At 38.9% G+C, this 20,287-nt stretch overlaps 1 protein-coding gene across 1 annotated transcript in view; it reads right to left on the bottom strand.

Moving 5' to 3' along the window:
* Positions 1–6,241: 6,241 nt before the first annotated feature.
* tafa3a (TAFA chemokine like family member 3a) overlaps positions 6,242–20,287 on the bottom strand; it is a 98,783-nt gene continuing 84,737 nt past the window's right edge. The window contains exons 3-5 of the mRNA XM_079341426.1: positions 18,389–18,538; positions 17,509–17,633; positions 6,242–7,054 (exon numbers count right to left, since the gene is read on the bottom strand). Of these exons, the coding sequence (XP_079197552.1) occupies positions 7,043–7,054; positions 17,509–17,633; positions 18,389–18,538 (287 nt within the window). The 3' untranslated portion in view covers positions 6,242–7,042. The remainder of the gene's footprint in view (positions 7,055–17,508; positions 17,634–18,388; positions 18,539–20,287) is intronic.

The raw sequence follows: 20,287 nt of genomic DNA, 5'->3' as shown, positions 1-20,287 counted from the left end.
TCCTGTAATTTAAAACATCATTACTGTTCAGGGCCTTTGACCTGTTGCTTCAAGGTGAGCATCCCACAATGCATTGTTTACTACAGTTCTTAACTGTTTAAGATCGAAAAAAAATTGTTTGTGTAAATTAACAGTAATTGTTTACAGTGTAGCTCTAAAACAAATATTAAGACACTTCAACTTCATTATTACATGACTCAATCATCAAATGTCACAATTGGACTTGACTCCATCCTGTTTTGTAGCAACCAGACCATTAGAAGGGAAGAGATACTTCAATGTGTTACACATTCAATGTGTACAGTTATATGTTGGGAAATGGGGCCAAAAGAAAAAAAAAAGGCTGTTAGAAATCAATCAGAATGTCTTTTTTTAAGTGCCTGCCTCTCCCTCTCTGCCCATGCACATAGACACCAGCTGCCTTCAAACCTCACTCCCATTAAATAGTTCATTGGATGTCAGGAGAGGAAGTAATACTTTTCACCATTTGTTCAAAAACGTACCCTGCCTGTCGACACCCACTCCTCAACCCCCATCCCTCTTTCTCTTCATCTCTACTTTTCTCTGTTTAAGTAAGTTTCACAGAAGATCATTTCCTTTTAAAATTACAGCAGGCTTCTTCACTGACCCCGATGGCTTTGTGATAATGCAATATGGGAGCTGAGAGAGTCTCTTATGGAGGGGGGGGAATGCACTCGCCAGCACTAATGTCTTGTCAACAGCATACTTGGACACGAGCACCTAAAGGATCCTGCATGGACTCAGATTTGCTGAGCAGGGCATCTCTGTCAGACTCTTCTGCAGCATTTTGAGCTGAGGAAAAAGATTAGCTTCACACAGAACTTGTTGATGCGTGAAAGGTAGAGTATGAGCTTTTTTGAATAGTGGAAAGAAAGGAGTAAGAAAACAACTTTTTGGATAGGAAGTCTCTACAGGATGTGTGAAAGTCTTTCCGAAGCTTCTTTGGGGCTGTTTCCTGATTCATGAGCTAATCGCCTCCCGGTCCAGTCAAGCATAAGAAACACAGAGAGGAGGAGGAGGAGGTGTCAGGTACAGCGAGGAATTCTTTGATATTAGAATTCAAGGCATCTACGTCTTGCCTTGAGCAGGATAATCCCATTATGCCTCAGGTCACAGCGGTGCAGAGAGAGAGAAAGAGAGGCACAACTCACTTCAAAATAAACTCCTTACAGATGACGAGAATAATACAAACAGCCGTCAAAAATAACATCAAACTGCGGCCGTAACTGAATTAGAACATCCAATTCATGGGATAAAAAATACTCCAGATATTGAAAAGAGAGAATAACAAAATTGGATTTAAAAAAGAAGTGGGAAAGTTTTTTCCATCTCTTACAGTTCATCTCGGGTGTTTTCAAGATCGAGCGGTTTTTCATTACAGTCCGTCAGCTTTCATTATGAAATGAGAAAATCTAATTTGGCGTGGTGTATCTGACACTTTTTCAAAATAATTTGTCCTGTCACGATAAAGCCCCAGCCAACCCACCAGATGGTGTTTGTGTAAGTGAGAGCTTTGTTTTCAAATAGTGCAAGACCCTTCCTGATTTAGATCTAAATGTATTTTTTGTTCCTTTTTTCTTTGAAAAAAGTAAAAATGTCTATCAATTTCTAAATCTAATCTTAATGATTAGGAAAAGCCTTAAAAACAAACTGAATGTTAGTGCTTTTCATATTTTATTCATGTATCTCTCAACGGAATTAACATTTTCCTCAATAAATAAAAAAAATAATTATCTGGAAATAGAACGCTGAGATTCTGAGATTGTGATGCCCTCATACGGCCTTCTATTAAAAACAGGATTGGTGAGTCATGTCATCTACATCCAATAAAAATGTGTGCAGCTCCCTGGCCAGAGATGGAAAATGCCATTTTACTAATATTTTCTATTTCGGATGACTGACCAGGGAATTTATTCCCGGCAGGAGGAGTGGGAGGACTTTAATCAACAGCTTCAGAGGCATCAGTCTGTAAAACCTGCAATGAAACCAGCCATAAGCTAATAACCTGCATACTGTGACCCGCCTCAAATAATTCCATTAGTAGGAGGTAGACTGGGGAAGATGAATGTGCAGGATCATTTTAATGCACTTTATTTGCTGTTTTCCTTACTGATGAAGGGAACTAAATAAGAGAAAGTTATGAACAACTTTGAGTGAAAAATGTCAGCAGCTCTTTATAATGATATTTAACCTTAAAGAATAATTGGATTTTTTGAACTTGTGCTTTTGGATTTGAACTCATTCTCTTCTTGGAAAGTAGAACAGAAGTACACTAGGGTCATCTCATGTCTCTATTAGACCATCACCATTAACTGGTTAGCATAGCAGAAAGACTTGTGTGTTTGACTCTTTCTTGGTAGACAGCCTTATTGTTGCCATAAGGCTGCAAGGGATCTACCAGAGTCCAAGAAGGCAGTGCACAAGGCCAAGAGAAAATCCGGCACAAAACTCCCAGTAAAACATGATCATGTCAATTTTACAGTTTTCAGAAATCATAGGTTTTAAGCTGAAAAGAGCATATGGGTTAATGTGCATGAAGGATTTCTCCTTTGTATTCCTCACTTTCCTGTTATCTACACTTCCTTGCTGCTGAGGTGGAGGTCGGCGCAGGCCATGCATGAAACTGGAAAGCGGTGGCAGTGTGGACGACACAGTCCGATGGCGGTGGCTGGGCGTGTCTTTGTTGTCCCTGTTGCTTGTTTTTGTGATGAACTAAACTGCACTAATCAGCTGCTAAGTGTAAACTCATATTTACCATAAAAACACAAGAAAGATTGTATTCAAAAGGTGACCACAAAAACATACTGATTACAGGTTGATCATCAACAGAAAAGACCTTTCACACTTCACATTAGTGTCTTGCAAGAACATTTTAAGTTAGCATTTCATTACTACTTGTTACCTCAGTGGTAAATAGTGGATAAAAACAAGGTGAGGTTTGAATCCCTAGCTATTGGTAATGCTAGCCATCTAATGGAAAAGCTAGATAGCTTACTGTAATGTTAGCTAGTAATTACTTCAAAGTTAGCTTCTCTAAGAGCTCATGACTTATCAATGAGCTCCTAACTCTAACTTGAAATATGACCTGATGTCCCTCTGGATATGACTTCCCATTGTTTTTTCAACCTTATAAGAAAGAGTGAAATCATAATCGATCAGATTGACTTTTTTTCATAGAGCTGGGCACACATCTGTTTATCTGTTATCTGTTGAGAGGTTCTTTTGCTGTCAAGGTTTTGTTGTTTGGCTGCTTTGCAGTATGTGTCTTTTGTTGCCTTGGTTTTGAGTAGTTGTTTGGGTTATGTTAGTTTGGGATTGTATGTTTTGTTACTGTGTTCTTTGTAAACCCCTGTATTAAAAAAGTGCTAAGTAAGTAAAGTGAAAATAAGTAAAGTTATTATTTACTACATAACCCATTGAAAAGTAGCCTAACACAAAACTATGGCAAACGAAAAATATTCAAAGCTTAATTCTTAGACGACTCAAAATGAAGATATTTGTCGAAAGTACAAATTCAAAGGACGAATAAAAGGGAAAAAGAGTAAGCCTGCTGGCACATAGCCCAGAAAGATTTTAACAAGTCCCTCCTTTGACCAGGAAAATAGCCAGTCATAGTTGATAATTTAGGAGTGGGACCAGGGGTGAATAAGCAGACTTATTGGCCACCCCTCTGGACACTTTTATGCATTCCTGGTTAACGTTTTTAAAAGACCACAAACGCCAATAAAACAATCAGGATGTAGTCACTGCCAGGAGAGTTGGATCCTGAGCTATTTACCTTCTCTCTTCAGCATATTCTCAGATTGTGCTATTGAACAAATGTAACAACTTAAAAGAGACCAGAAACAAATTACTCAAAATAGCAGTTATTTATAACTTCTACATTAGTCAGCGGTATACATTTTTCCATTGAACGAAGCAAGAAACAAATCTTAAAAACAAGTTATTCCTTTTTAACGTCTATGAAAGGGAACAAGACTTGAGAGAGAATCGCGATGGTTACAGGTGGTCTCTGCCTGCACATCAGGTGACTTATCGACAGTGTGTGATCCGTGACCGTTGCCAAACTCATCCCATGTGCCTCACTCCCGGTTCATTGTACTTCGGCGAATGAAACACCCGAGTCAAAAGCTGCACACAGAATTATCAAACAGGCAGCCCTCACATCCACACAGTGGCTCCCAAACACGCAGAATACATTTCCATTCAACTTTTGTAAAGCTCTTTTATGGTAGAGCAACAAAACCCAGAGGAGCTATGGCATGAAAAGATCTTTCATTATTAATAGAATATTAGCCCACATAAAGGTGAATGACTGAAGGATTGTGTTCCAACACTGCAGGGGCTGTAAAGTGCACAGAGGTTAATTCTCTGATCCAAGGGTAGATTTGTATCATTGTTTGTAGATAGAAAGGGTTTTTCCTGGGGATTGCATTCATGTCTTTCCCCTCTGTTCTTTGGAGCACAGTGGTGGATTGCCTGGTCTGATTAATCTTAATGAATTATGCAAATAGCCTTTATCTCAAATGATTTAGCAATGTTTCTGTATTGTTTTATTAATGCACTTTTGAATTACTCTGCATAATCACGTAGCCTTTCCCTCAGCCGTTTGCTGTTTGTAATTCATCGCCAGCTCTTTATTAAATCCATGGTGGTCTCGGGCGAATTGCATGCAGGAATGAGAAATTAGTCATTACTGTAATTTAATGATTTCTAACCAAACAAGAGACAACCTGGTTCGCTAACCACAGCAGCCCTCTGCACTCCCCTCAACCCCCCCCAGCGTTGGTCCCCGGAGTCTGATTTCTGGAAACGCGCCATCTATATTTTTGCTTAATTAACTATGTTAAGAATAAGGAGAAGTGCTTTGTGCAGTGGATGCACTGTTTCAATTACAGAGGAAAATTGACTTACCAAATACAAATTCCTAAAAAACCCCAGCATCTGTTTGGAGTCTAGACACCATTACCCCAGATTTCTTGTCTTCAATGTGCAAAATTACACAGATGTTATGCTGATGTTTGTGTTGTGTTCGTTTGAAGCCTTGCGTTCTGTTTTTTTGGCATTTTGGTGTTTTTGAGAGCTAGAAGCAAACATTGTTGGATCATAGGTTGGAAAACCAAAGACTATCTTCAATCTGGACATAGTCTCAGTGACATCACACATTTCTAAAAACGTGTTTGGAGGTGAACAATGACGCTTGCCATATTGGAAATTCTTTTACAACATATCTTTTGAGTGATCTAGAAACAGGCAAAAAGATGAAAGTTAATTTGTCAGTCAACTTAGTTGCACCTCTAATTATGTATCAACAACTCTTAGCCTTAATATCATGAAAATGAACAGGACTGAGTTATAAAAAAATCATGTTGTTGTAATATTGGGCACTTATACATAACATCTATTGTGAACTCCATTTCTTTTGCAGCCAACCTCAAGTGGACATTCCTCCTACAGTTTTTCACCACTGTGTTGGCTTTTTTTTTTAAATCCAGACATTGCCACTCTGTTGTCGTGCTCCTGGTTGACATTCTGCCATGGTAGCAACTTGTCAATCATAGGTAGTCACACTTCTAAAGCATAAAATGCTGTGTTGTCTATTTTTGTCCGCATACATGAGAAAGTGAACATTGCGCTCTAGTGAAAAAAGTATTTGAACGAAAATAAAACTAAAACCTCACGAGAAAAAAATGACTGAGGCAATAATCAGCTAAGGGATAGTCATTTTTCCATTCTGCTTTATACAATCTGACAACTTTTATGCAACCAAATGATTTACCTGCCAATGGCAACTAAAATGTCTACAGGTTTAAGCTTCTTGTTCTTCATTGGCTTTGAAATGGTTGGTATCATTCATTTCACACACGCGCACAATGAAGGCAGAACTGGGCTTCCGATTATTAAAACAGTGTTGTTGTTGATGTTGTTGTTGTTGTTGTTGTTGTATTGGGTGCGCTCTAATTTTCAGCTTTCTCCCTGGATAATTTTTCAGCTTGTTTATTTTCTTGTAAGATATTCCCTTTGTCTGAACATGGCCTATTTTCTGCATATGCTTATAATCACTCAAGCACAACATTCAATTGCTTTAAGCTCTCCTATGTTGTGTCAATTAATTTGCTTGACCTGCAAATTTAAAGTCTCAACAGTAAACCATACAACAGCGTTTGGTGTACAAAGCATTTAAATACAGTTTAACAAATCCAGATTTCTCTGAACAGTGTGCCCATTTAGTTAGATTTATTGAGATAATATTGACATGTTTGTATCAATGGTAGTCACCAGGCTTTGAAAACAACAGATACCATTAAAACATTTTGGCAGAACTCAGCTGTTTTGACCCTTGGTGACTTTTAGCCAAACATCATTACATACAGTATATTTGTGGCTTTTATTGTTGTGGCATCATCTTTTGTCATTAAAAAGAAAACATCATAACAAACTAAAATAAAAAAGCCAAACACTTTATACTGTAGTTATTTTTTTTTCCAAATAAAAAAGAAACATGAGATTTTCTGCTCCATAAGGCTAAAAGGAATGAAAAAGCTTATGATCTCACTTGATCTTCAACACAGATATGCATCAAGAGTCTCTGGGCTCTTTATGTGGCAAGAAAGTAACACAAAAGTTTCACATCACATGGTTTTGTTTCTAAGGGTGATTTTTCTTTTTCTGGTGTGACCCACAGTCTTTCAGTCAATAAATATTTCATGGTTCTTGGAGTCTTTGAGTCAATAGGAACAAATCTATAATACAAAGAGAGATTTGGTGGGCAGTAGAGTTCAGCTACTGTTGATGCTGGATCTAAAGTCAGGTATCTTTGTGGAAATGTAGTCTTAAATGAAGCTCTCCGGTGCTTTTTTTTCCATTCATCCAGTGGAACGTCCATGGGTTTGTTTTTTTTGCCTTGTTGGTCCCGGGTTTCCACCAGTCCTTAAAACACACAATATCCAAATGTCCTATGGTGTTAGTCAAAAAAACAACGTCTGGTTCCAAACGAGGTTGTCCTGGAAACAGACGATGACTATCGTGTGACCTAGAGAGAAGTCGACAAAAAAAAAAACAGAGTCAGTAATCTGACAGAATTTGTGTCAAAGACATAATGAATGCCAGGGATGAAACAAGAGAGTTGAGTTATTACAAAGAGTAGTAGTAACACTTTGAGAAGAAGGGCTATCAGATGAGCAGTATGAAAGAAAATAAATAACACAACCATCTGTATTTATTATAGATTAGTCATGTTCGACAAAGATGCAGTGTAGCCTCCAACACAATATGGACAAACAAAAGAGCTTACTTTGTCAACAACTAAGTTAAGAATGAAAAAAAGTGTACAAGCCAGATGGTTGCTATCAAATGTCTGTACAGCACAAAAGCTTATTCTTTTTTAGGAACTAACATTTTTCAGAAAACATGTTGTTTGTTCAAGCTTAGGATGCAAATGAATGTTGTTTTCATAATTCAATGAAGGAATATATCACAAGCGGGATGATGTAATGAATATCAGCACTGCTGTGATTCAGTCGTAGGCACGAGGATGCCAGTCGAACACAACAGATAATCACAGCTCAGCTGAGACTCTAAATAAACATGGATGAAGCCTCAGTGAGGTCACCCATTACTGAATAGGTGCTTGTAGCTTGTTGATGGCGGTCACTATAATGGAAATGCTGTCTTTTGATTAGCTGAACAAAAGTACACAAATTTCTGCTCCAGCAGTTAGACCTTGTCCATAACTAAAACAGACTGTATCCCTAACTATCTCCATGGTTACTATAGACTAGCTACACTATACCTGTGTACATAACAATAACATTTAGCAAAAAAAACAAAAAAACAACAGTAATTGTTTTTGTATACTGATTAATAGTTCATTAATCCTCAGCCCTACCTCCGCTTATAACATTCTCATTAAAACACACTCTTGTTTTGTGTCGCATATCCAGCAACAGCCTGTCTGTCAAAAGCATCACAGATTCAAGGTGTTTATATTCCCAGCTGGCTTGTTTAGAATTCAAACATCTGTGGTGCTACACAGAAAAAAAGAGAAGTGAAATCAGATGTAAAGCAATGTACATCATGCTCAGTGATTTCCATGCAAACAGGAGAAATATTATTATTCATGATGGCATACTGCTGGCATAAGTATTCTCAGACGTTTTCATGAATATTAATCTAAAGGATTGAAAGATTCAGTTTGTACTATTCTCACTTTAAGGATAACTCTAAAAATACTCTGGGACGTGAATGTTGTTCCTTGTTGGTTTGTCCTTTAAAAGTAGAACATGGGTAACTTTTTGAGGTACACTCTGATGTAGGAGGCACTGCTAAACACACGCGCAGAGACACACACACACACACAAACAAACCCAGGCGTTCCAATGCAAATATTTTCACATTATTGTCATCAAATTAGGAAGCGACAGGGTCTCACAAGATGAACTGACAACAGGTACACCACACACAATCAGCCTCCCAAGCAATGAATTTCTATTAATATGTGGAATTGTGATTCTTTCTGCAGCTGAAACACGTTGCTCGCTGTTTGGGGAGTCACAATTTAATTTTCAGCTCAATGGGACAATCCCGAAGGAATTATGGGTGTGAGGGAGTGTATGAAAATTATTTGGTCCTGTTACAGTTGCAGCAGTAGGCAGAAGGCAAATCTTCAAGCATGACGTATTTTGTAAACAAACACTGTTGGAGATACATTGTGATAATTCCATTGGCAGCAACGATTTGGATCTTAAAATATAATTTACGAGCACTGCTGGTTATTTTAGTTTTTCTGTAAAGTTTTTATTTGACACATGTTCATTCAAACCATACTGTAAATGTATATATTTTTTATGTTTGATATTCATATTCACCATTCACTGATGACCAGCTATCTCTGAAATCTTGGTAAGTTTGCAATCTGAAAGCTTTTATAACGTTGTGCTCAAGCTTAAAAGCTGTATATTTCACCTTTTCCTGTATTAATTAAAACCTTTAAAAAAAGTTTTGATGATAAAAATCTGAAAGGCCATTATGAAATATTTTAAGTTGAAAGAAGCCAAACGACAGCTCAGAGCACGACATCCCAGGAAAATTAAGGATGTGACAATGCGCTTGAAAGTCAACCACTCCGTCTCACAACCATTCCTCACTTCTTCGTTAGCAAGTTAGCAAGCTAGGACAAAGCTAGCTAAAATGGTCTTTAGATACGAGCAGTCTTCTAAATACATTTCAGAGGAACAAGGCTGGACAGAGACTGTGAGAATAATGTTCAATTCAAAGAACTGTTACGATTATAATTAAGAAAACACATTAAGACTCCTTGCAATTAAGGATTACTACTTTAGCTTTTAGCATTGTCGTTCACAGGCTTAAGACTTTGTGCCTGTGCTATAGTTTTTATTATTTCAGTTTTTTATTTTTCTGAAAAGCAGCGAGGTGTAAATAATATTACAGACAAATGCATACTATTTAAAAATCCCTCAAAAATATACATAGACTATTAGGGTAATCACAATAATATCAGAAACGTACAAACACTATTAGCTGAAACTAAAGACTGCTAGTTCTCTAAGAACATGTTAAATTGGAGGCAGCTCGGTGGTCTACAAAGAAAGCTGAATTTTCATTACAGCAGCAGCTTTTACAATGAAATTCCAATCAAACACGAAAAGTAAAAGAGACAGCAGAGATTAGATAAAGACAATTAACAGAGTCAGCAGAGACAAAAAAAATACAACAACAATGTAGAGCGAAGACAAAAAAATCTGAGGCCAAGAGCAACCTTATCAAAGCAATTAGCCAGCTGCAGTGTTGTGAGTGTCACTGTGAGGGTTATCGGTGAGTAAACACACAAAGTGGAATCAGGAGAACAGAGAGCAGCTCCTCAGAGTTTTAAAGCTTAAACCGCTTGAGGATGAAAGAGCACACTTGACTGGTCAGCTTCTGGTTCAAAGACCACCTGACAAACAAACAAAGACCCTCTCCTTTGATGAAGAGGTCCTGAAGCACAACATGTGTGTCTACATGTGCACGTCTAGCGTCACCGCCCGGATAAAAGGCTAAAAGGTAAGACATCTCTTCTGAACCTAATGCTGGAAGATCAATCTTTGGGACTTTGTATATAAATGTTTTATTTTCTGGTTTCAATGGTTCCATAAATTTGCAAATTGCATGGTCAGTTTAAGCCTCGAGTAATGTGTTAATGGGCCATAAAAACAAATCAATCACCAATAGATTTATTTAGCTCCTCTTTTCAGGCTAATTATTGAATAAACATCTTACAGCCTTTTTTATCTACGCTTGGTTTTTGACAGACAAAATCAAAGAGTTTATATCTGACACCGCTTGGTTTGACATCAGAGACATTTACTAGATTTTCTTAAAAAATAAATGAGGAAGTAGCAATTAAAGCGTACTCTGCTTTAGTTTAATTACTGTATTTTAATGTGGATTTCATGATACAGGTTATAGGGCTAAAATAGCAGTAAATGCCTTTTTTCACTATGCCTTTAAAATCCATGTACCTCAGACAGCTATCCATCACCAAACCATCCACACACTCTGAACAAGCATCACAGCACCTGTCAGGAGGAAAGGCTCAGTGGTTCTCTCTCCTTTCCTTTCTCTGATTGATAGGAAGTGAAAAAAGGAGCTGCTGGGGTTATAATTCCTGACATTACCAGCAGGACTATAAAACCGGCTGCTCCCGGACATGTAGAGGAACGAGGGAACAACCGGACTTGTCCATGAGGACGCCTGCAGGGTGTCGGGACATTTGATTTATTGATGTGACTTCCTCATGTGGTGAAATAACACCATCATATTTTATCAGCAGTAGCCCCCACTAGACATCAGAGAAGAATAATGTAGATGATGTATACACTGACACTGAGTGGGTTTGTTCACATATGTATGTTTGGTTATGTAACCAGTTTGCACATTGTTTTGGGGATTTGTAATAAATCTTATAATCCTCAGTGTAAGTGTCTGGCCATCTTTGCAGAGGTGGTGCACATAGCATTTAGCACAGTTGCTAACATGATATATTAATTGAACAGACAAAGTCATAAGATTTTATAATATTACTGATAAATCCTAAATGGGTAACCCATAGTACGACTGATTAGAAAAAACAAAACACTTTAATATTTTAAATCAATAATAAAAAATAGTCAAGTAAATTCAAAATAACTCTCTGATAACTTGGATGTTTTTAAGGACGTTAAACCTTTCTCGGTCCAGATTCAAGGTTTGATGTCTGAGATCATCTCATATCTGTCTGTCTGAATGCTAAATGTTTTATTCTCAGCAGCTAGCTTAGTCTGTGGCTCAGCTAGTTTTCAAGGTTTGTGGCTAAAGAAAGGAAGGAATCTGATTATTATGATGAAGCTTTTTTTTCCCCTGCAGAAACTGTTGTATTAAAAGCAAAACAAACTCATTATTAGGCTCAAAGACACACAAATGCTTAAAGCCCTTTCTTTAACACCTACTGTATATGTTGTCTCAATTTTTCTGATGTCTTTAAGGGCCTTGTTATGCCTTTTTTAGATCTGCAGTTGAAGAGGGACAGGAAAAGAAGAGAGAGTGGGGGGTGACATGCAGCGAAGGGCCGAGGTCAGACCCGTCGCTGCGACAAGGACCACAGCCTCTGCACAACTTCAATGGTTTTGATCTAAACATGGGCACTTTGTTTTATGTACTGTCTGTGTTTTATTGAGTCTATTTGGCTATCCCTCCAACCTATGGGTGCAAATTAAGTAACGTGAACCTAACCTCCTATTATGACTAAAATGTTGTTGTTTTGATCTCACTATTTGCAGGCTTTCAGAAGCCAGACATTAAATATATATTTGTTAGTTGTTTGCAGTGATGGAATAAGGTCTTAGTTATTACAAGAGTACAGAAGCCATGCCTTTTTTAAATGTCAAGAGTACAGAAGACCTTTCTGTCATTATTGTTGGTCCTAAAAGGCAAGAAGGAAGCTGCCTTGCAATTAGTTACTCCACTCAGAGTGACGTCACCTTGTGGCCTGACATTTGTTTTGACAATCAGTGACTGAGCTCTGTCATATTATAAGAAAAACTAATCTACTAAGATTAAATGTATTAATGTTATACACTCGATAAAATGTTGAAGAGGTTTGGATATTTTCAAATTTGACATTTTACATAAGTTAGTACCGTAAATTCCGGACTATAAGCCGCTACTTTTTTCTCACACTTCGAGCACTGCGGCTTCTACTCCGGTGCGGCTAATGCATGGATTTTTTATGGGGGACAATGAGCTTCTGCCGCAAAAACATTTGACTTCGTCACGTCGGATCTTAATATCAGTCATTTTGCGCTTCATGCACGCACCCTCATGATGGAAAACACACGGAGAAATACATATGATGCAGCTTTCAAGTTAAAGGCGATCGACCTGGCTGTCAAAGAAGCTAACAGAGCTGCTGCACGTTAAGATGACACTGACAGCGACAACAGAGACTGAGGAAGTGAGTAATGAAGTCATTCTGAGGCAGTGAATGGATGGACTTTTTCTTGTGAAATATATTACGGTCATCTTTTTCATCAGCCGTGTTACAGACACCGTCGGCTAGGCTTCGTATTGTAACGGTTCATGTTGTAAAGTCAGTAGTTGATAATGTGTTCATAATTCCGATTATGTGGAGAGTCAGTGAATGCACCAGCGAGAACGTGTTGAGTGGCTGTATGAGAGAACGCTGGGGGAGAGAGTTGGATTGTTACGGCAAGTTATGTGTTGCTCTCTGCTGTAAACGGCGTGGTCACGGCCGACAGTGATCGGGTTATTAAGTTATTATTTGAACGCTCTCGTCGTCCTTTAACGTCCGTACGGACGCTACAGTATTTGCGGATGTTACCGGTAGCCTACGTCTGTGTAAATAGCTCTTGTTATAGCGTGGACACCTGCGGCTTATAATCAAGTGCGGCTTATATATGTACAAATACATTTATTTACTTATTTTTAGCCGGTGCGGCTTATATCCAGGTGCGCTCAATAGTACGGAATTTACGGTACATTTTAATAGTAGAATCCATCACCTATATAACACAGGTATGATACTTGTGCTCCTGATCTTGATCCTCAGCAGAGCCTCTATTTATTCCCCAGAATGATGTTAACAGTCCAGGAAGCTTGGCCATGGAACCCTGCAGCAAACACAGGCGGTCCCTCGCTGGCTCTCTGTGGGAGGCAGCGGGGCCACAAGCATGGAGCGACCCCCGCTGACTCCCAAATCAAAAAGGAGTCAAGGTTCTGAAGGGTTCTACTAGCCACCTGGACCCCTGCTTGTCTGTGCCTCTGTTTCTGCTTTCCTGTGGCTGTGTGAGAGGACATGAATTATTAACCTGGCTAAAATAAAAAGCTCTGCTTCGTCCAGGCCTCCTGTAGCCATGAATAATGGAACAGGCAGCTGAACTACAGGCGTTTGGTGAGTCAAACACTGGGCCATGATGGATGGCTAAGGGCCCACAGTGCCCCCCCCCCCTTCTTCACCTACCATCCACTTCAGGTCTACCACACCCTAAAACCCAAAAGACGCGTTCACATAACCTCTATTAATCTCTTGAAGTGCTACATCTCGAGCCCTTCACCCTGTATCGGCACATCCCACTCGACGATTTGACTTCCTGGAGGGATTTTTGTTTGTTTTGTGTTTGTTTGTCTCCTGCCCTGCCTTGCCTTCCTTTATTTTGATTTACGCTGGCACTTCTGAAGTCATATGAAAGCCCTCATCTGACTTTTCAAAGGTTGGAATACACTCTAGAAAAAGGCTCTTGGCCATCCTTGAAACCTCTGGAAAAAATATTGTTTTAAAATAGTGAAAGTGTAAATACACATTTAGAGTCTCATTATCATCCACAGAAAAACCTTTGTAAAATTTGAAATCCCATTTTTCTTCAAGACTCTGTGGGTATGGACAATTATGTTTTGATTGATATCTGCCAAGCCCTGCACAAAACAACTCTGCACGCAACAATCAGAGAACTGCAAGCATTTAGGTTTCAGCTGTCTGAGTGGGAAGATGAAAGCACGAGCCCTGGCATCTCAAATTATTCATTGTAGTTTGTCACTGAATGCTATTTATATCATAGTTAGCAGTTAGCATACACATGCACACAAGGTCAGCTGAGACGCTCATGCTTGATCTCAAAGCTATAAAGATCATAGTAACTGATTGCTCTGTACCATTAGCTAGTCATTGGATTTTTTTGAACGATTCATTTGATTATAGCTCAACATTTGCTGCTAAAAAAAAGATCATCAATTCCCTGAACTACACACTTAAAGCTATAGGACAAAAACAATCTTTAACCCTGTGGCTATCAGTAATCAACCCTTAATACCTGGCCTAAACTCAGCGTTATTACCCAGTGCACACCTCTAAATAGCTTCCCTTTTACTTTCCCACTGATTGGATGGTTAAATACTAAATAAATAGCCAAGCATAAGCATAACAAATTTAGACTCAGAGATAGAAAAATAATTGATATTAAGTCGGAAATAATTCATAGATGGATTAAAATGAGTTTCCAATAAGTTGACTTTTGTGTTGTAAAGCCTAACTATAGACTGCATGAAAAAATGGACCACGCGACTGCTGCCCTGAAGTGAAGTCAAAACATTTGAAGATCCGACTTGTTAATGTGGGACATGGGTTAGAATATGAAAATCAAAAACGTTCTTTAAACATAGTCTCATAGTCAGTATTGTTATTTCTTATCATGCTGAGTCATGATTGAAAAAAAGAATTTGTCATACAAGTTTAGTTTTGAATTATTTAATAAACCCCACACAAAGGAATTTAATGCCATGATTGACATCTGTGTTGACAAATACAACCGTGTGCCCCAGATCAAGCAGGGCATCAATACTCTTAAATGTGCAACATGTAAACACCTATCATGAGCTTCACTTTCATGGTTGGTGAACAGGTGTCCTCCATATTTATGGACTGTCGATGAACCCTACATTTTATACTGTAGTCAGAAAGCTTGTGTTGATTGGGCTTTTCTTTGGCTTTAACACAATAAGCAGGCCTGCAGGAAGAACAACGTGATGTATTGTGAATCATTAAACAAGAGTTGGGTTTCTGTCGGGGTGAGAGCTAATTCTCAGCATCGCCTGAGACCAGATTTCAGATTCCTTCTTGTGAAGTCTGTTCATTTTAAGAAACACTGCACTGAGACTGTTACAGAAACTTCAAAAACACTTCTTCCACTTACTCCTTATATTTATAAATTTGAACAAAAAGTAAATCGTGAATCTGAGTGCAAGAACATGTGACACATGAGAGGCTGAGTCCTGCTCAGTCACCAGCTGTGTTTTGTGATTCCCCGGAGGCTGCTTTTTCCAATTTGTACCGATGAACTCACGGGTGTACAATCAGCCTGTTTATTACAGAAGTGATAATTGATTTTCCATTTGTAAAGCTGTCATGAGCTGTGTGCATTCATCTCTCATTTGTCACTTAAACCACCAAGCGAGAACTGTGAGTCCCAGGATAATATCCTCTCTCCATTTATTTCATCTATTTATATACATATTCTTCCTGTTCTCATCTGAGAGAGCGCTTCTAATTAATTAAATATTAATCACTATTACCTTTCAAGTGAATCAATCTGACATGTTCTTCCAAGCCTGTCATTCAGACATGTTAGTGAAATCATCAAACAACACTAATGTTTTGTTGCATATTTTAATGTGACACAGCATGTTGCTTCATGAGGTTTTTGGTTTTTGGGCTCTCTTTTCAGTCACATAAGTACAGTAGAAGAACAATTTGAGTGCCCTGAAAATAACATCCCTCAAAAAAATTACACCTGTTTGCAGCCAGCAAGATCGACATCCATCATGACACTTCGATTACCAAACAGATGTCACAAGAAAGAACACATAAGATAGAAGGTAAATGATTTCAAACCTACTAAAACACGATAAAAACATTACAAATGATAAAAGTATCTCCAATCAGGGCATATTTGTCCCCGTCCCCCCCCCCCCCCCCACACACACACACACCCCAAACACCCCCACACACACAAATGGAGTGGGGCTATAATCCTCCAAAATGGGTGGCCTGGGGTTCAATTCCGGTTCAATTGTGGCTCCTATCACATCATGTCATTCCACACTCTATCTATCTATCTATCTATCTATCTATCTATCTATCTATCTATCTATCTATCTATCTATCTATCTATCTATCTATCTATCTATCTATCTATCTAAAAGAATAAAAAAATTTTTAAAAAGAAATCCACTGTCCTTTCAAATGAAGGCAATCTTTGAAGATGAAGTATTTATTGATCTTCACTCTCTCAGGATGCATCACAATCCAGTCGCTTTCTGGTTTTGTTCAGAAAAAAAAAAGAAAAAAGCTCTTTTGCATCTCAGGCTGCTTTCACAGCTGTACTGTAGTTCACTTCATAAAGTTTGGATCAAAGACACATTTTTGAATATGTGGTTGTTCTGGGCTCATTGTGTTCACACTGTTGTTTTGACAAAGAAGCAACAGCTGTCGCTGTCAGTCAACTCATTGAAGACCGCTTTGGCAACTTTCATCCATCATTGTCTACTCGGCATGGACTCGTGGATAATTCAGATACTGCAGACTGACAGCGAGTCATCAGACCTGCAACTTCATTCATTGACACTTATTCCTGGATAAGATCAGAAGAATTTGACTTAAGAATTATATTTTGATATGTTGGTAATTGCTTCTCATATCTCATTTTTTATTTTATTTAAGTACTTATACTGTTAGCCTTGTTTTTTCTTTCGAACCAATACACCAACACAAATTCCTTGTATATATAAATCATCAATATCATTAATGTTACACACTGTTTCAACTAGCGAAAGTGTACATAGTGTTTATGCCTTGTATTATTTAAGTCTATTGTATTTTTTTTTAACTCAGTTTTTGTTTTGGCAGGCGCTTCTCCAGAAGTTCCTCACTCCGTCCCACAGATTTACCCTTTCTATCCACAAACTGTGAAGTAAGATCTCCACGATCGACTTCACAATCTACTACCAAGTAAGTGACTTGAGTGAAAATACAATAAAAGGGAGGTAGTTACACTTCCATAACAGAGGACGAGTTGTAGTTAAATGGATAGCTGAACTTGACTGACCTCTTTCTACAGTTGTAGGCCGACTGCTTTAAGAAACCCATCACTGCCTCTCCCTTGTGAGTCACATCTTCTTCTCCTGCTTCCTCCTACTCTGCCTGCTCTGCTCTCATCTCAAGTCAAGTGGATGGTAAAAAAAAAAAAAAATCTCCAGTACTCTGTCTTCTTTAGCTCTTTCTTTTCACACACTTGAGAAGCACCCTTTCATTATTCTGGGGTCACAACTATTATCCAAAGCCGTGCATTTGGCGGTCCTTTTCATTGGCTCTAATTTGTAGCTTTTCAAGTGGGATACTTGAAGAATATCCAGACAGAGATTTAGAGGAAGAAAACCCACCTTGGTTGTCTTAACTTTGTTTCCTGTACTGCAGCTCCAACCTTTGAGATCTGGCAGCACTTTACACTCTTCTCCATCCATGCAGGGATGCATCTGGCACCACCACTTCTGTGCAACTATGGATGCTGAGGAGACAGGAGAAAAGAAACTGTAAAAAAAAAAAAAAAAGTGTAGCTCGATCTGCCCGGGCTGAACCAACAACAGTGGGTTTGGTTTCTCTCCACATCACAGTGATTGAAAAAAGAAGAGTCTTTTGATCCGTCAGGCCTGCACGTCTGAATTTAAGGCTGTGAGTCAATGTCAAGCTGTTGGACGTTGTGAGCAGGTGCTCAGGTGTGAGCTGGGCGGATGTTTGTATGGAAGAGGGGGTAATAAAGCGTGCAGCGGAGGGTGGCAGCGTCAAGGTCTTAAGCTGCTCTGAGGAGGCCTGCAGGGGGAGAGACAGCTCCCCTTGATATTTCTAAATTTAAAAAAAAGGAAGTGTCAAAATAGAGGAAGCTTCTATCAGAGCGGGGAGAGGAGACAGGGATCGATTCACCCGTGACTGAGGCCACTTTTGACTTGATATGAAATGACCCGGCCTTCTGCTTCTGATATAACGTCCACAGACAAAAGGGCGAACAAATAAACGGCAGAGAGATTTGATCTGAGACAGTATAAAGCCTTCAGGTTCACACCTGCAAAAACAAAAACAAAGGATATCTCTGTATCGTTACTACCTCTTCTTTCAAGCAATGAACTACTCGTACTTCAACAATCACGGTGCACAGAGACAGGTGTGACACTTTTGCACCGATTCCCAGCACATTTCCTGCCTAATTAAGAGTCAGTCACAAATCATTACCGAAAGCATTATGAGAAGAAGGCTTGTGTTGCGTACCGTCTACACAAGATGGAGCCGCTCTTGTTGTTCCCGCCACCTGTCCAGGAAAGCAGGAGCATTTGACAGTCTGGGATCGCTCCTCGATCTTGTTCTTGTTGCAGCACCGGTGTGCAGCAATTACCTCACAGGTGCCCGCTTTCACATGAACTGAAACACACACACACACACACACACACACACACACACACACACACACACACGAAGGTTAGAATGCATAACAGCTTCATGCAACAAGAATTCAACATTCTGGAGATTTTTAATCAAAGCATCATAAACAAAAGTCTTGTGCATTAAAAAGAAATTAAGTGCCCAGGTTTTCAAACTTTTCTTTATTTATGTTTGAAAGAATATTTCATTCAGATTATTTTATTTTATACAAAATTTATGATCAAATTAAAAAGCACCTGCAGCAGTTTTAAGCCTCTCTGTGTTAGTCAGCTGCAACTCTTTACTGAAGACATTTCTTCTTAAAGAAAAAGAGTATTTACAGAGTATATGTTGTATTTCTTTCAAAAGATCATCAGATCAAAACACCTTGTCAGAAGATGGGGTTTCTTTGTGGGACATTTTTTTTTTATAATTCCATGAAAAGACATGGCTGTGGGCTTAGTTGGAGGGTTGGATCCCCAGCTAACATTTCCGATGTGTCCTTTTGCAAGACTTTTAACCCCAAGTTGCTCCTGCTGCTTCGTCAGCAGAGTGTGAATGTGTATGAATGGGATTCTATTTATTCTGATACTCTCACTACACAGCAACCTCTGCCATTAGTGTGTGAATGTGGAATCTGTGGTGTGAAAGCACTTCAAGTAGTCAGAAGACTAGAAACAGGTTTAACAAGCTCAAGTCCATTTAGCATTTACAGACATCCATAGATATTTATTGACAGCCTCCACACAGAGCCTCAGTTTCAGAGAGTCAAAGAAACCATACTATGTATTTAAAATGGAGGGATTATATGAATTATGATAAAAAAGGATGAAAGAAAATGTGGAAGAATGACACATAAATATGAAATGTCTCTGGGCATATTTTGTGCCAACGTGTGGCTGCTTGTGTTTCAGGTCGAGACATGATTTGAGTTGTGAGAGGAGTCGAGGAGAGTGAAGGGAGAAACATGAATAAAACAAACACAATTATTCCAGCAACATTCAAACCAAAGGAAGTCAGGAAGGCTTTCCTGGCTTTGATGAATGTTGTGAAAATTAATGAAGATGTCAGCCAGCGCAGTTAAAGTTTATTAATGTGGCTTCATTAGTTTTTGGACAACAATGAATCTTGGGTTGAGAGGAATTCAATCTATGACGCTTTGGGTTCACAAACACTTTCTTGGAAGATTAATTCTATTGTCCACTTTGGTGTTTTTATGAATCTCTTTGTGATTCCCCTGAAGCGCTGGACACAAACTGCAAACTTCATCAATCTTCCCTTTGATGAATCCTGACCCTGAGCTACAGCAAGAAACATGTTAGCGTAGTTTAGCAGAGAGGTTGTGCACCGAGGGGGGAAACTGCAGCTCTGTCAGAGGACATGGAAGTACTTCATCCACCTGGTCTTCTTTCAAACATCCAATCACAATGTCTACTTGAAATCCAGGTCATCTCCCCGATGAATGACCCCAGCTGTGAACCCTGGCACAGCCCCACCTGTCCACGTATCCTTGAGAAACAAACTAATCCTCTGACCCTGAGACCCCGGCAGAGGACTAAGGGAGAACATCTCCTCTGAGATGAATGAAGCTCCAGAACATAAAGAAACACACACACACACACACACACATACACACACACACACACACACACACACACACACACACACACACACACACACACACACACACACTTTAAAAATGACTTAATTAACATCACTAAACTGCTTATTTCGGTGAAAGAACATTAC

This window comes from Symphodus melops (assembly GCF_947650265.1).
Source record: "Symphodus melops genome assembly, chromosome: 4".
Taxonomy (NCBI): Eukaryota; Metazoa; Chordata; class Actinopteri; order Labriformes; family Labridae; genus Symphodus; species Symphodus melops.
The sequence above is the reverse complement of the archived record's forward strand: the minus strand, read 5'-3'. Positions and strand labels throughout refer to the sequence as shown.